The sequence below is a fragment of the Nothoprocta perdicaria genome, unplaced genomic scaffold (genome assembly GCF_003342845.1).
Source record: "Nothoprocta perdicaria isolate Ctin4 unplaced genomic scaffold, notPer1 scaffold_400, whole genome shotgun sequence".
In the NCBI taxonomy this organism is placed as follows: Eukaryota; Metazoa; Chordata; class Aves; order Tinamiformes; family Tinamidae; genus Nothoprocta; species Nothoprocta perdicaria.
Window position 1 is genome coordinate 296,706 of NW_020455645.1, and position 15,472 is coordinate 312,177.

Consider the following 15,472-nt stretch of genomic DNA (forward strand, 5'->3'; position numbering starts at 1 on the left):
AGCTCAACAGTTGATTATTTGGAGGGTTTAAACAGCATGTGTTATTGGGTAATTTCAGTCTTGGTGTTCATAAGGACTGGCTGTTCAGGGCTCAAACCTGCAATCTGGAAGCCTCCCAGTTGCCATTGCCTCATGTATTACTCTTTCTCGTGTAATGCCAGCTCATATGGTGCAAGATATTTAAGTTCTGCTAGCGAATGCAAGTGCGTATCGTTTGTGTGGTCACTATGTGTGCATAGATGTATTTACGTATTAAAACTCTGCTTGGGAGAAGTAGAAAAGTTAATTCTCCCGTTAAAGGTGCTTTTTTGGATACCTTTACTGTTTCTTATTCCAGATTACCTCCCCTTAAACAAGGCATCTCCTTGGGCTGAAATTAATCTTGATGGAAGGAAACCGATGACACACTCTTTCTCCACCTTAGTCTCCAAGGGTTAGGTGTTTGTTTTCTCGTTTCAGTATTAAGGAGTCACTGGTGGATTAACTATCTAGGACGCTCTTCCTCAAAAGAGGCTTCTAGGCTGCTCATGCCAGAAAGGGCTTATTAAAGAAAATGAGGAGCCGAAGGAGCGAACATCYGAAGGCTGCTAATTGCTTTTTGTGGCTTCCTCGCTCGCCAGCCACCTGCGTTTCTTACATAAAACTGCAGTCCCCTCTTTGCTGCGGATCATTGCAAAAAGCCGCCGTGAACCCGGCTCTGCCCCTTTGAMAGGGAACCAAAACACAGGGGGTCATCGGCGACACTTTATTTTCCTTAAAGAAGGGAACCGCGATAACTCTCGCTTCGGTGCAGTAGGAAAYCTGGTTTAATAGCTATGTAGTATAGTAGATGTAGAGGTGGCCCAGGACTAGTATTGAGGACGCTGCAGGGTGGTTGCCGGAGCTTTTGGCACCTTTGGAGCTGCTCTGCACGCGGAGCTGGCTCTGCTGCGGCTCCGGCCCGTCCTCCCTCCTGCAGGGGCTTTTGGAGCTCGGCGGGACCAGGGTTTAGTGCCGCGGTTGCGCCCGCCTGGAGCTTTAGGAGCCTGCCTGGGTTTTGCTCTTGTTCTTTAGTGTGGRCACGTATCCGCCCGGAGCCGGGAGGAGCCCTTGTTCCCCCTGAACGCATCAATGCACCGAGCCGCTCAGCGCTGAGCAGGAGCATGAGACGTTTGGCACCTAAGGGAGACGCCCGGGCAGGAGGCAGCTGCTTTGGTGACGTCTCTGGGCCCGTCCTGCGGCTGCCYGCGCTGGAAGGGCCGGGGTGCTCCGTGCGACGTGGCCGTGGAGCGCAGCCTGGGCACCCGCTCATCCCAGCGTACCTGTCCCTGCCTTCCAGTGCTCCTCTCTCCGGTCCGTGAAACGGGTGTTTTCTGTCTCACCATTTCTGCGAGTTTTCTACTCGTAACTCTGGCAGTGACTATAAACATTTCATTGATTTTTTTTTTTTTCTTTAAGGTGCCTTATTTCAGCTAATAGCTGAGTCACCAGCCGCCGCTCCGCRGGCGGGATTCCAGGGCGAGAAGAGCCTTTTTGCTGAAACTTTCCTGTTTGAGTTACGGTTTTTGGCACACGCGGTTGCCTTTCGCGTCTATTCCCACCTGGCTTGTTGGGTCCCAGCTGTTTGGGTGTCTTGCTACAGCAGAGCAAGAGCATGAAACAAGCCCCGTCTAGTCTCAAAGAGCAGCAATGGCCTTAGTGAGGTTTAACAAGGAAGGGAACGGAGGGGTGAGTGATATTTAAGCTTATTTTTAACCTCTAGGCTCCCTCCTAGGACTTGCAGTGGGTTTTTTTTGGCCTTGGAGGTCCCTGCCTGTGCTGTGAAACCGAGTGCGTGGCCTGTCTGGAACAGGCCTCCTAGGTGAGGCTGGTCACTCATGAAGGGCTAAGGAAGGGGAGTTTGCAGAGTTGCTGCTACTCTGGGTCGAGCCTCTTGGCTTTGAGGAGGAATGGGTGGTGACAAGCCTAGAACAGGTAAGATCCGCTTGGAAAGGGTTCCCAGTCAGTTGGGATGGACTGAGCGGAGTTTGCTCATGAGGAGCTGGTTACCCGCCCAGCACAGCACAGCTTGCTGWAGGATCACAGAGCAGAATCATACAAGCCTTAAGGTTGAAGGGACCTCTAGAGTCACCCAGTCCAAGCCCTTGCACATGCAGGGGCACCCGGAGCACGGGGCACAGGCTGCACCCAGGCGGGTTGGGAAGATCTCCAGAGAAGGARCCTCCCCAGCCTCCCTGGGCAGCCTGTGCCAGGGCTCGGGCACCCTCACAGYGAAGAAGTTTTTCCTTAAGTTCCCRGGGAGCTTTTGGTGCTTCAATTTGTGACCRTTTCCTCTAGTCCTATCAGTGGCCACCACCGAAAAGAGGCCAGTCCCACATAGGGGGATTCTCCACCCTGCAGGGGTTGGATGGGCTCTGCTGAGTCTGGGCTGTTTCTACAGGAGCAAATCGCCATCCAGAGCCGRTCCTCTGCCACACGCAAGTCAGGGTGGTTAATTTGGAGTGAGACCAAGAAGTCGCTGACAGCTCCGTGTCCCCACGAGCTCGATGAGCAGCGTGTGCAGCCTGGGCAGGTAGAAATCGCAGCGTTGCAGCAGCCGAAGCTCAGGTTCCTTCAGAAGCAGCTCCCTGCTCGGGGCACATCWGCAGACTCGTCCCCCGCGCCGCAGTGCCCCGTTTGCAGGAACGTGTGCGTGTCGTGGAAACACCACCACCAAGCAGAGGTTCAAGAAGGGCAGTTTGCTCAACGTGGTGCGAGAGGCCCTTGGATCCGGTGACGCAYGTTGCGCGCAGCCCTGTTCCCAAATCCCCTTCTAGTCCCTGGTGTTTGAGCACCCAAGGAAAATCTTGCTGTCAAGCGACATTAGCAAGAGCAGAATTAAGTCTTAGAGGATTTAGCCGAGCGGCTTTGGCTGCAGAGTAAATGGAGAAGCACGCTGCTCCTTAAAGCTCCAGGTGCATCTGCAGGACCTCTCCTGAAGGGTGGTCATCAGGAAGCTGCTYTGCTTTGGCCAGGATCCTCTCCACTTCTGCACTTTGCTCCTAGCTGGGATGGGATGGTGGCTGCCGTGCTTCTACTTGGTTTCTTTGGCTTAGCGTCGTGCATCTGACCCAAATCCTSTGTATCCAAGGAGAGTCACTGCTCCAGGATGGAATTCATAGCCAGGATCAGTTAGTTAGGGGAGCTGAATTGGCTGAAACTTCTCGTTTATTACTGATACCTGAAGCAAAGGGTTCAAGAGGATGCAGCTGAGCATCCATTCCCTGTGTGGGGATGGGATGTTGCACCCATTAAACTGCTGAATCCTGCTCCAGGGCAGCAGTGTGGGCAGGGAGATGGGAGTGCTTGGAAAATCAAGGATAGAAATGAAATCTGAGCTGAGCCTGCATGGTGATGCCTTGTACATCCCTGATTCCTCTTTGGGAAGTGGCCCCCGGGGCCCTGTGGCAGTGGAAAACTCCAGCTGAAAAATCAAATGGAGTCCCCAGGGCTGCATGRGGTCCTGCCCAATTCCTGGATCTTGGCAGCCGCCCTGGGAAGAGGCTCTGCCTCCTCTCCTCGCTTCCGAGCTCTCCCGYCCGCCGGGCGATGCTCCGCTGAGCAACCGCGTTGGGTTGGGATGTCCTGGTGGGGCGCGAGGAGCAGATCTTGCCCCGGAGCAGAGGAAGGAGGGCATCGGATGTGGCTCTCCCGAAGGATTGTRAGGAATGTGGCTCCGAGTCCTCCGGCCTTTTATGGGCTCGCTCCAAATGAGCACCGTGGTTTGAACGCGGTGCCTGGATATCGTCACGGGCGGGAAGAGCTGCCTCCGTCCTGAGTGGGTTACGCTCCCGGCCGCGATGTTTGCTTCTAATTAATCCTAATCAAGCCCCGTTGTTAAGTTACGTGGGCAGATCTGGGTGTGAAGGCTGTAATGAAGAGAGAAGCCCGAGGTGGGGAGCAGGTTTGTCCTGGTGCCGCCGTGTCCGACCTTGGCGACGTCTCCCTGCCGCTCCGGCTCCCGCGTGCGCAGGCTGCTCGGCCGCTCGGGACGTGCCAGGGAACGCGTTTCCCTTTCCTCTGCCATCCTCCTGGGGCCGGAGGCGCGGGAGGGAGGAGGAACATCGTGTTCGGATCAGCCGGCACCTTCGCATCCAGCAGCTCTTCTCCCGCACAGGCGCCGGGATGGCAGCGCTGCGGAGCCCGACGGCTGCAGCGCCCTCCGCTCCTGGCATCAGCTGTTGTGTGCACCTCAGAACCACCTCGATTACGTTGTTGTTTTGCTTTTTGTCCATTTTCATTTTGCTTTTTTGCCCAYGTGTCACCTGGGTCAGGCTAAGCGCTCTAAAATTGTCTTTTATATATATATTTTTTTAATATTTTCCCCCGCCACACAGCTGATGCGAACCACGGAGCGGATCAGCCCTTTTTTGGTTTCACGGCGCTGGGCTCGTCCTCTCCATCCGAGCGGGAATTGGCCTTCGCTGCTGCAAGCGCTTTTCCTTTCGGGATGGTTGTCAAGGAAACACTTGCGAGGCCCCACATCCCGGCTCCGGGACGCCGTGGGCCACGAACGGCTCCATCCTGCCGCAGAAGGAGCTTCGCCATTGCAAACTTCAATACCTTTTGCTGCAGGATCACCCCCGTTGCAGCAGTTCTTTGCAGCTGGCCCTCGCCRAGGGCGCCTTGCCTGAACTCCAGGCTGTCCCCACGTAACTAGCGGCCCAGGAGATGGTTTCAGCTGTTTTGTGTTTAAATCAGCGTGAGTTTTTGTGTAGATGACCCCAAAGATCTTTCATTGAGTCTTGCAAATGCTCCGGGGAAAAATGGATTCATTTTGGCATCAAAAGCTTGCGTTGCTCTTCAAAAGCTCTTCTGTAGGCCCTGGATAACGAGCACAATTTCGCTCGGGTTGCTTTATTTCCGTGTTATTTCTGGGGCTCTCGGCTGGCAGCAGCAGCTGGCGGCGCCCAGGGTGCAGAGCAGCCGGCTGCATCCTCCTGCAGAGAGATGCTGCCTTTCAAAAACAACCCCCCACAAAACCCACCCTCCGTGTGTTTAGGCCGGCGCCCTAGCTGCCCTTTCCCATCCTAAACCGAGCCGTGCAGCTTTCTGGGCAGAAATGCAGTTTAATAAGGGTAAGTAGGGCACCCCCCGTGCCYGCGAGGGGCAGCGGGTGAACAGCTCCCGTCTCCAGGAGGCTGCTCCCRCTGCTGCTCCCTGTTGTCCTGCTCCCTGACCACTGCCTGGTGCTCCCATGGCAGAGCTGGGAGGCTGCAGCCTCCGTGAGCAGCCTCCCCTTGGCTGCATCCCGCCGGGCACCGTGCTGCGGGGCAGCTGCGCCGCTCCCACGCCTTCCCTGGCACCCTCTCCCGCTGCCTTTTTCTTCTCGCCCTCCGTAATTTCGTTTTATGATCAGTTTATGATCAGGAAATAGCAGCYGTCTCTTTTGATGGGCACGGGTCGTTTCCAGCCTTGCTCTCCGTGTTCGTCCCGCAACGTGTGCGGGGCCGTTGCCTCCTGCAGCCCGTGCCTGGCTGCTCCGCTCTTCCTAATGCTCCTGCACGCATCGAGCAGTAAATCACAGCATCCCCGTTGAAGTCTTGGTGCCTTTTTTCACCCAAATGGGTTAGAGGACATAGGTGGCTACTCCGGTGTATTGTATCTGGATCAAATAAATGTAAAATTGGGTCCCGCTTCAGTGCGCGTGCGCACGACCTGCTGCGTTTCCACAGCTTCCCAGCAGGCTACAGGGGGTTAATATTAAATATCTGTGTTGCAAAGGTTGCCATCGTGCTGGTAGGTTAAAAATAAATAACCCCCCCGAGCAATAAACTCAGATTGTCCTGGTGCTTTGAGAGGCTGACTTTGAAAATCAGCCCCGTCCCATTGCAATTGCCTCCGGCCCGGGGGCAGGTAGCAGAATTGCAAGAGGGCTTTAGTGCGTTGCGTTTTTCGGAGGGATCTTGTTGGTACGGAGCTTACATGATGTTTATGTGATCCTGTGTTTCTAGTCCTGAGAGAATTATTTATTTCTTGGTGGGCATTTAGTAAGGGCTGCTTTTGTTAATGGGGCGGCAGTTCTGCATGTGAGATTGGTCAAAGGAGCCCGGAATCTGCTCGGGCTACTTCTCCAGAGCACGAAAAAGGCTTCGGTGTCATATTTGTATTTTCTATACACGTGCACACACAAGCAGGCGCCCTGCAAACGAGCTCCTTATCACGCCTTGCACAAGATTTCTGCAGGATGGGCCTTAGCTTTCCTAGGAGATCCCTTCTCAGTGCATGGAAACCTCTCACGGCTTGTCCAGGTTTACAAGGAAGGCTTTTTAGCTGCTTTTGAGAGATTAAAGCAACTATTTTTTCTTGTTTAGATTCTGACACTCCTGACCCTTGCACGTCACCGACGAAGGGTCTAGGGTGCTGTGGGCCTTGCACCCTTCTCCTAAGAGCTTCTCCTAACCCCATGCCCAGTCCGTGTGTCTGCCCTACAAAAGATTAGTGACCTCTTAAACTCACCCGAGAAAAAGAAGTACCCAAAACTGCCACCTGTCTGTGAAATTCCAGGCACCTTCCAAACCTCGGGCTTCCGATTTGCTAAGGAGACGGGAGAAGCTGGTGGAGGTTCGGGTTTTCTTTGCAAAGCCGAGCGCTCCCGCCTGCGTGTTGGCAGCGGGGATGTTTTTGTGCCGTGCGTGCACAAATAGGGGCTGGGGGGGGTCTAAAAAAGTCCGAACGTCAATTTGTTTGACGTAACGTGTTGCATAAGAGGAGGAACGGGTTATCTAATGTGTAGGTTTGCGCTCCTTTGAGGCGGTAGAGCTGAAAACGGAAGCTAAACTTGAGGATCCTGGTCTGTTTTGGACAGTAAAAGCGGCCAGGGTTTCTGCAGATAAATCCGTCCCCATCCTGCAGCGCGTGGAGCCCGAGTGGCTGGGGCTGCAGGTAGAAAGGCGTGCRAAAAACGAGGTGCAAAACGGGAGCTGAGGATCACTGCCCATGGCAATGATGCGTTCCCGGGCAGGACGGCTACGGGCAGGACAGGGAAGAGGAGCCGAAGGGCCGGGAGGAGCCGCGGGCCGGGCAGAGCGTGGGCTTCATCCCGCGCTCCCTCTGGAGCTCTTCCCGGCCGTGCCAGGGCTAAGCCGTGCCCCATCGGAGAGGAATCGCTCCAATTAGCTCATTAGGGATTGAAGCCTCCGGGGGCAGAGCCGCAAGCCCCCGCGGTGCCCGATGCGCGCGGTTAGGGCAGGTCTCCCGGGACATCCGTCAGCTCCCTCCAGACAAGCACCCGGTGGGGATTTTGATGTTTGCCGAGACGAGCCGCTTTGCTAGCGCGGGCTTCTGGAGGAGGCTTTGCTGGCGATGCCCCCGGCCATCCCGGAGCGTCGTTGCCCCCGGCGCGCGGCAGCTCCCGGGCACCGTCCCTCCGCGCGGGYGAGCGGTGGTGATGCCGCGGCTGGTACGTGTGCGGCGGCAGGCACCTAAATGCTGGCAACGAAAGCGGCTTGGGGTAATTATCAGAAAATTAAGGATAATCTCCTGCTCYGGAATCGGGATAAAGGGCAGAGGAGAGATTAGCGGGACTCGTTGGCAGCGCGGGGCCTGGGATGGCGAGGCCGGCTGGGAGGCATCTCAGCCACGCTGCGTTCCCGGCCATTCCCAACGCCAGACACRGAGCAGGCCTTGTCCCTTTGGGTTCCTCCGGCTTCGCGGAGCCGCTGCCCCACTTGCAGCTTGAACGGGCCCCGTTATCCAGGTGTTCGCTCGGTGCCATCGCCCCTGCTGCCGCAGCCATTGCCGTGTTTTTTATTGAGCAACAGTTAATTTATATTCTCTTATGGCCAAGAACTGATTTTTCTTCGCCAGCCGGAGGGTGCGTGTCCGTCGGATGTGCTGTCTGAGCTGTTAATGGCCCATTAGCAGCAGTGCGGTGTTTTCTGAGCTGAATGGTGAGATTGTTTGCATGGGTCCCATAACTTCATGAAGACTGAGCAAAAGCAGCTGCTTTGAAGCCTTTTCTGCTTACATGAATCGGGCTCTCCTCTGGATGTTTTCTGTCTCATGTCCCTGTTTTTCCTGATGTTCTCCCCTTCTCTCCTCAGGTCTGGCGCTGAAGAAGGCAGCAGTCACTGAGGTGAGATGTGGAAAGCTGGTCTGGGAAACCCCATGCTGAGAGCTGAGAACACAGAGCCCCGGGAGATGCTTCAATACGACCTTCTGAACAAAACTGGGTTTTAAAATACACTTAATACTACTGAGAATTTGGTATCATTTACTTGGGAGAATGAAAGGAAAGGGATGCGAAGGGATTTTGCCCCTTGTGTGGCCAGACTTAGCTCCACGTTGTCTTCTGTAAGCACTTGGATCGTGTGGTTGGCTTCAGATAACGGTGTGGAAGAGCTTCGTGGTCTGCAGCAGAGTCCGTGGGCATCTCCTGAGCTCTGCTTTGGGTCTCACCTGCTCCTGGGAGTCAGCTGAGGTGGCTGTGGTTTGTGGAGCCCTAAAACGGGGRCGTCTGCAGGGAGTCTCCTTCTCCTGCCCCCCTGCAGGTTGCTGAATCACTGTTCCCTTCTGGAGCAGAGCTCCTCACAGTTGGTGGCAGGGAATCCAGTGGGAGGATCTGTGCCTGAGAGCTGCTGCCTGAAGCCCACACTCGTGGTTAGGGCACCGCGTTCAAATGATCTCTTTTGATCTAATTTCCTGACTTGTCCCTTTCTGTTACTCACCTGGGATGATGAACATGTGAATAGTAGCATCTTTCCATAAATCTGCCAGAGATTTCACACTTGAACCGTTTTCCCTCCCCAGGAATTGGCGTAGTTAGAAAAGCTTCTGTAAGAGCTAATTGCACAAATAACCCAACCTATTCCTGCCCCAGAAACAGTTATGATTAGAGCAAGTGACTAAGGAATAGCCTTTTTTTCCTCTTTTTTTTTTTTTTTCCTTTTTTTACTGATTTTCATGGGATAGCAATCTGTTTAACCAATCCCTGTGTCTGTTAATCACTTTGTGATCAGCCTCGTGGAGGCGCAGGGCTGTGCAGATGGAATTTGCTTGTAATAGGATACAGCCTCTTAGGTAGAAGTTGCGAGGGGAGGATAAACTATGCTGCTAATCACGACTGCTTGGAGACAGAGCACTGGGAAGCAAGCTCAGCTGTGCAAAACAAATGTTTAAAACAGAGTGAAAAGCAGGATTTTTTTGAAAGAAAAATCAGACAGCCTTAGATCCAGAAGTTCAAGCAGCTTGGCCAGAAATAGCTGCAAGCTCTTGATTAAAAACTAAAGCACAAAGAAGTTCTGTAGCCTGAACAAAATTACATATTGTCTGCTCCAGACGTCAGCTCTGAGAGATGGCCCTGCCTGCGGGAGCCGGTGATATAATATTGTCACTTGGGGAGTGACCTTGGGGTGCTCGGCACGCTGCTCAAGGAAGCGTCCAAAGCCTGGCTGTTCGGGACTACAAAACCCCGGTTTAGTTGGTCCCTCATCAACAGCTGGGGGTCATGTGAAACTGCCCCCCTGTGCACAGGGTTGCAGGAGTTACCTCAAACTGCACCACACGGGGTTGACTTGACTTGTAAAAGGGTTTATTCACATTTATTCACATTCCTCTTAGTCTTGGATCAGCAGCAAAGACCTGGAACAACTTAGGAGGGGAAGAAGTGGGTTGAGGTTAAGATCTGCTCCCTCTCTGAAGGTCCTGCAGCATTTCTGCAAAATTTTGCCAGCCCCGAGGAAGAACTATATTGCCATTCGCCCTGCGTGGGCTCATCCCTGCGCTGAATTGTTATCAAATGAGATCTTGCTTAAATGGATTAGCTCCGTGTGAGCGCAGGCGTGGGGTTGCGTTAGGCGTGTTATCTGTCCCTGATTTCTTCAGAGAAGTGTGAGGTAGTGCTGGGAAACTGCAGGGCATGGGCTCTTCAGAAATAGGCTTCTCCCTGTTTGATTTAACGTATCACTATTTGTAATCAATGAGAACCCAAGGTTGGGCACCTGGGGCATCTGGCAGCAAACCCATCTTTCCTGCTGCCTTTGCTGGGGGCTCTGCTTTTCAGTGCTGTGGGTTTTGCTTGGAGAGGCTGGGAATTCTCAAACTTGCCGTCTTGTAGGACGGATGTACAATGCAAATAGCCTTGGAAGAAGCTTGTTGGTGCCAAGTAGACCCATTTGCATCATGYTTTCCAATTGTAGGGACCATCGCTTCCAGGACAGCCTGGCCAAGGAAAGAAGATAGGTCATCGAGGAGTTGATGCTTCTGGGGAAACCACCTACAAAAAGGTTTGTTTGAGTGGTGCAGGAACCAGTAGGTAGCAGATCAAGAAGAGAAACTGGGTCTCAGGATTAGTTAGAGCACAACTGAACTTTCCTGAGTTACTTTGTTAGTGTGCTGCCAATTTCATTTAGATTTTGTGCAGTGCTCTTGTATAACCTGGCTGCTCGCAAGGCTTCTGAATGCCTCAGCCCATCTATTCAGCAGCTGGTTGAACTTGTTTAGCAGAACAGAGTGTCCGGGGCAACTCCTTAAGAGCCTCAGCAGGGCTGTGCTGCAACGCAGGCAATGTCACAGCAATGTGCTGTGCAGTGCTTGTTGACTGCTCTTTTCTTTCCACCAGACTACTTCATCCACCCTGAAGGGAGCCATCCAGCTAGGGATCGGATATACAGTCGGCAATCTGAGCTCCAAGCCGGAGAGGGATGTCCTGATGCAGGACTTCTACGTGGTGGAGAGCATCTTTTTCCCGAGGTAAAGAGGCCTGGGAAGCAAAACGAAGGAAGGAGTTAATTTTCCTCTCACCAGTTTTTCAAGAGCGCTTCCATCTGTCTGTGAATCACAGTGATGGATGCTCTGAATGTTTTAAATATGCATCTTTTTCATAGCAAAATACAACAGTGGGAAGTGTTAGATTCTGCAGTGCACTGGCTTGCAAGGAAGTGCAATGTGAGATGCAGAACTGCATTCCTGGTTTGTTAGGTGTGTTTCTTCCTACCAGTCTGCTTAGAATTTCTTTCTAGAAACTAGACCCCATCTGAGATGGAGGAAACTTTCTGGAAGCTCCCTGATCGTGAGGGTAAACAGAGCTCCTAAAACCCATGTTTTAYGGTTAAATACATTCAGCTTGGCAAATGCTATTGCTTGCACCCTTTGGAGACAGATTTTCCAGACRGATTAATACTTTTATTTCCATGTTGTTCTGCCACAGGAAAAAAACCACTGTTGTATTGTTCCTAAGATGTTTTGCAAGGCTCAGTTTATCTTTAGTACGCGGCAGTGTTGATGTGAATGCGCACGCGTGGTGAAGGTTGACACGGAAAGTGTCCTCACGTAGTGTCTGTTCTGTGCAGCGAAGGAAGCAACCTCACCCCGGCTCACCATTACGCCGACTTCAGATTCAAAACCTACGCTCCGGTGGCTTTCCGCTACTTCCGAGAGCTCTTTGGGATTCGTCCGGATGACTATTTGGTATGGATATATGACTGGATTTCTGTCTTTCCTGCTTTGTTTGAATTGGTCTGGGGTAAGCCTAAATCAGCTAATCTTGCTGAAAAGGGGACAGAGAAGAGTCCGTTGCTCTGATCCCAGCAAGGAGCGGGAACAGGCTGCGGCTTTCGAGCCTCTGCTCCTGTTTGGAAGGGTTCCAGTGACAGTCCCAGCAGGGACTGCCACCCTTTTTGAGCCAAAATCCTCATTTCCAAAGAGGTAACTGCTGCCTTTTGCTGGAGGGAAAGGAAATCTGCTCTAAGGGAATGCAGCCTGCCTTACGTTACAGGGGTTCCCCCTCTGCTTCTTGTGGGGACAATAACTCACTTTGTTGACAAGCCAAAGGAGCCTTGTTCTGCTGGGTGCAACCCTGTGACGTCCCCTGGGGCTCTGAGGACAAAGATGGGAATTCTTCCTCGTGTACTCACTCAAGAACTATGTGAATGTAGTTTAGTTAATCATCTTATGAAGCCAGAAGAAAATCCAGCCTCTTGTTGYGCTCAGGAGGTTCTTCAGAGCTAGAAAGGCTGTTTTCGGCACAGCCAATAGGCAGGGTGACGAGACTGGGAATACTCCATGGGCAAATTTTTGTCCCTTGAATTTTTGTCCCTTTTGTCCCACGTGCACATACCCCTTTTCAATAGCCCTTTCTTCTGACCCCAACTGCGCCCAGGGGTGACTGTGACTGAAAACACGCGGGTTCAAACGGGTCTGTGCATCCCCTGCACGGCTCGATGGGGGCAGCGCCCCGTCTGCCAGCCCAGATCACGTTGGCTGGTCTGATGTGGGATTCAGAACTCGGGTGAGGCAAAGCGCCTGCCTTGGTTTCAAAGGTCACAGCTCTGATTTGTTGCTGCTTCCCCTCATTCTCTCTTGCCTGCCGCAGCAGCAAATGCCTTTAATTATGCATGAGATAATTAACTTGATAAAGTCTTGGATCATTAATCTGTGCAGTGCTGAAAGCTGTTTTCGGTACGTAATGATGAGGGTTTAATTTATTGCTCTGATTGTGTCCGTTATCCCTTCTCCCCGTCTTACCTCGGCGGTGGCAGCTCCAGCACAGAACTGCCTTGAACGCATTTGACATTTGCAAATATTCAGGGCTTGGGACCTCCTGCAAAGTGCTGTGTGCTCGTGGGCATGCTTGTGCATTCGCTCTCTGCTGCTGGGCATGCCTGAGGATCTGCTCTCTGCATCCTCACGTCTGAAAATGTCCTTCCAGACCAATTCCACACCCCTCGCTGCTCTCGGATTGYCCTCCTCCTGTTTGGGGACCCAGTCTGATACTTTCCATGTGCTCCCAGCAGTGCTGAGACATGGCTATAAAACATAGGTCTAACCCGGAGCCTAAGGCCAGAGGCCCCAGCACAGTGATATGTGGTACCCTGAGCAGACTGTCAGAGCTCTTAAAAACCCGAGCTTGCTGTCCGTGCTTGTGGTAGCGTGCTGGAAGAAGCCCAAATGTGCTGCACATGTCCCCACACAATGGGGAACGAGGTCATTGTGCAGCTGGGATGTTCTGAAAGCAGAAGATGAGCTTGATTCTGAGCACTTGGGAGGCTCCGAACTGAAATCTTACTCTCTAATTGTAAACTGTCCATCAGCTGTGCTGCTTAGATCTAAACTATAATGAAAATAATTGTCATTTAAGCTTTGCTGCCTCYTAAGGCAGCTGCTCTTAAGGCAGCTCTTCCCTCTGAGGAAGGCCTTGAAGGATGTGGAACTTGGTATGCAATGATTTAGGGCTAAAGACTTTTTTTTTTCCCCTTTTTCCCTTTTTGTCCTTAGTATTCGTTATGTAACGAGCCTCTGATAGAGCTGTCGAACCCTGGTGCCAGTGGCTCCCTCTTCTATGTCACCAGTGATGACGAGTTCATCATAAAAACTGTGATGCACAAGGAAGCTGAATTCCTACAGAAGCTCCTTCCCGGCTACTACATGGTGTGTATCGTCCTGGACCTGGCTTGGGATGGTAGCGACGATGTTTCTGTACTCAGCATTGTATAGGGCATGGCACCCACGTGGGTTTCTGGTGGCCTGTCCCTTGACTGCATGAACAGTGTGTCATGAAGCCTGTCCCAGAAGTACAAACCCTGCCAATTATTTGCAAATCTAAGGCACCTAATTGTGTCATGGCTCRTAGACATGTTCTGGCCTGAAAAAGACTTCCCAGGTGTCTGTTTTGAGGGTCCTGAGATGACAAATAATAAATCAAAATACAACCCCAATGCCTAGAAAGATGTATTAACCAGCAACCGTGTGTCTGCATGACCAGGTCAAAGGATCCAGCTCTATAAATGTGGACACTGAAATCTAGTTAGGGCTACCCTGAGCACCAGGAAAGTGAAACCTGCTCTTCAGAGCATTCAGAGATGCTCCACATCATCTCTCTGCTGCCTTTGGGAAACACACCAGTGTAAAATGAGCTGGTGAGAAGGGAGCAGGATGGTTACGTCCTCAGCTAAGCTGGAAAAGTGGCCTTGGCTTTTGGGCTGGGCTGCCACTGTGATGCTTTTAGTCCGGGCTGTGTTCAGCAGCGCACAACAAGGGCTCACTCGCAAGCCTAGTTAGGCGAGGTGAGATGAGGAGCACAAAATTTTAATAAATAATAATAAATAAATAATTTTTGTCTTTCTGACGCCTGTCAGAGGATCTGTCAGGTCTGTCCTTTCTTTCGCAGCGTGCGGGGATGTTCTGCTTCCTTCCTAAACTTCCCCAAAGCTGAACAAGCAAATCATGCCTGTCATGTCATTGCTAATAATACAGCTGCCTAAAAAAGGGCTTGATGGCAGAGCAGGATATCCGTGCTCTCTGGCCGGTTGTGTTTTGTAAGATGACTCTAAAAGAAGGGGAAAATTGGTGGTGTTTTGTTAGGAATATTGTAGCCTTGGTTTATTCTGGGCCACAGAACAGCTCTTAATTTCTGACACTCCTAAATGAATGCAGATAGCGGATATTTTTAAACTTGAAGTTCCCACTTATTTGTATTTATTTCTCTTTCAATTTGCTTTCCCATTTTTAGCTGCTCTTGATGGGGAAAGCAGGGAATTTCCGGACTTGATTATTTGCCCAGAGACATCTGAACATCTGATTCCATATATTGAAGGCATAGTGGTATTTTCAGGTCCTAAAGCCACTGAAAGGCAAAAGTTTGTCACATTTATGCATTTCCTGCATAAATGTCACGTTTATGCATTTTCCTGAGCTTTCCTGCAAAATTCCGAAAAAAAATGTAGTTGAAGAAGCCCTAATCTGCTGACAGTTCCAAGATCCATTAACGTTGGCTCTTTATTGAACACAACAGGAGTCTTCTGCCAAAATGACCTTTTCCTGATGCTTTTCCAACCCTGCTGCAGAACCTGAACCAGAACCCACGGACGCTGCTGCCAAAGTTTTATGGACTCTATTGTGTGCAGTCAGGGGGCAAAAACATCCGGGTGGTCGTGATGAACAACATTTTGCCCCGGGTGGTGAAAATGCACCTGAAATTTGACCTGAAAGGTTCGACCTACAAACGCCGGGCATCCAAGAAGGAAAAAGAAAAGTCCAGCCCCACGTACAAGGACCTAGACTTCATACAAGACATGCCCGAGGGCCTCATGCTGGATGCAGACACCTTCAGTGCGCTGGTGAAAACCTTGCAACGAGACTGCCTGGTAAGGAGAGGGGGATGTTTGGGAGCAGCTTAAGGAGGYTTGTGGCTCTTGAGCACGAGGAATTGCTGGTGACTGAGGACCTTGCTAGTCTGCTAACCCCAAAGCAGGGACAAGCCCCTTCACTGCTCCTCGTCCCTTAAAGCAAAGCAGTGAAGTTGAGTCTCATGGCAGTGTGTGAGAATTGAGACTGTTCATTCCTCTGATGCACCCAAGTTGTGGCAATCTGCTTTTTCTTTTTCTCTTTCTCTCTTTCTCTTTCTCTCTTTCTATTCCCTCTTTCTCTCTCTCTCTTTCTCTTTCTCTTTCTTTCTCTTTCTCTTTCTCTCTCTTTCTCTCTCTTTCTCTTTCTCTCTCTTTCTCTTTCTCTCTCT

At 51.7% G+C, this 15,472-nt stretch overlaps 1 protein-coding gene across 1 annotated transcript in view; it reads left to right on the top strand.

Annotated features, from left to right (window-relative positions):
• PIP5K1C (phosphatidylinositol-4-phosphate 5-kinase type 1 gamma) overlaps positions 1-15,472 on the top strand; it is a 30,442-nt gene that overhangs the window by 1,702 nt on the left and 13,268 nt on the right. Inside the window, exons 3-9 of the mRNA XM_026045574.1 lie at positions 7,882-7,910; positions 8,064-8,095; positions 10,158-10,244; positions 10,580-10,710; positions 11,310-11,427; positions 13,234-13,386; positions 14,802-15,101. Of these exons, the coding sequence (XP_025901359.1) occupies positions 7,882-7,910; positions 8,064-8,095; positions 10,158-10,244; positions 10,580-10,710; positions 11,310-11,427; positions 13,234-13,386; positions 14,802-15,101 (850 nt within the window). The remainder of the gene's footprint in view (positions 1-7,881; positions 7,911-8,063; positions 8,096-10,157; positions 10,245-10,579; positions 10,711-11,309; positions 11,428-13,233; positions 13,387-14,801; positions 15,102-15,472) is intronic.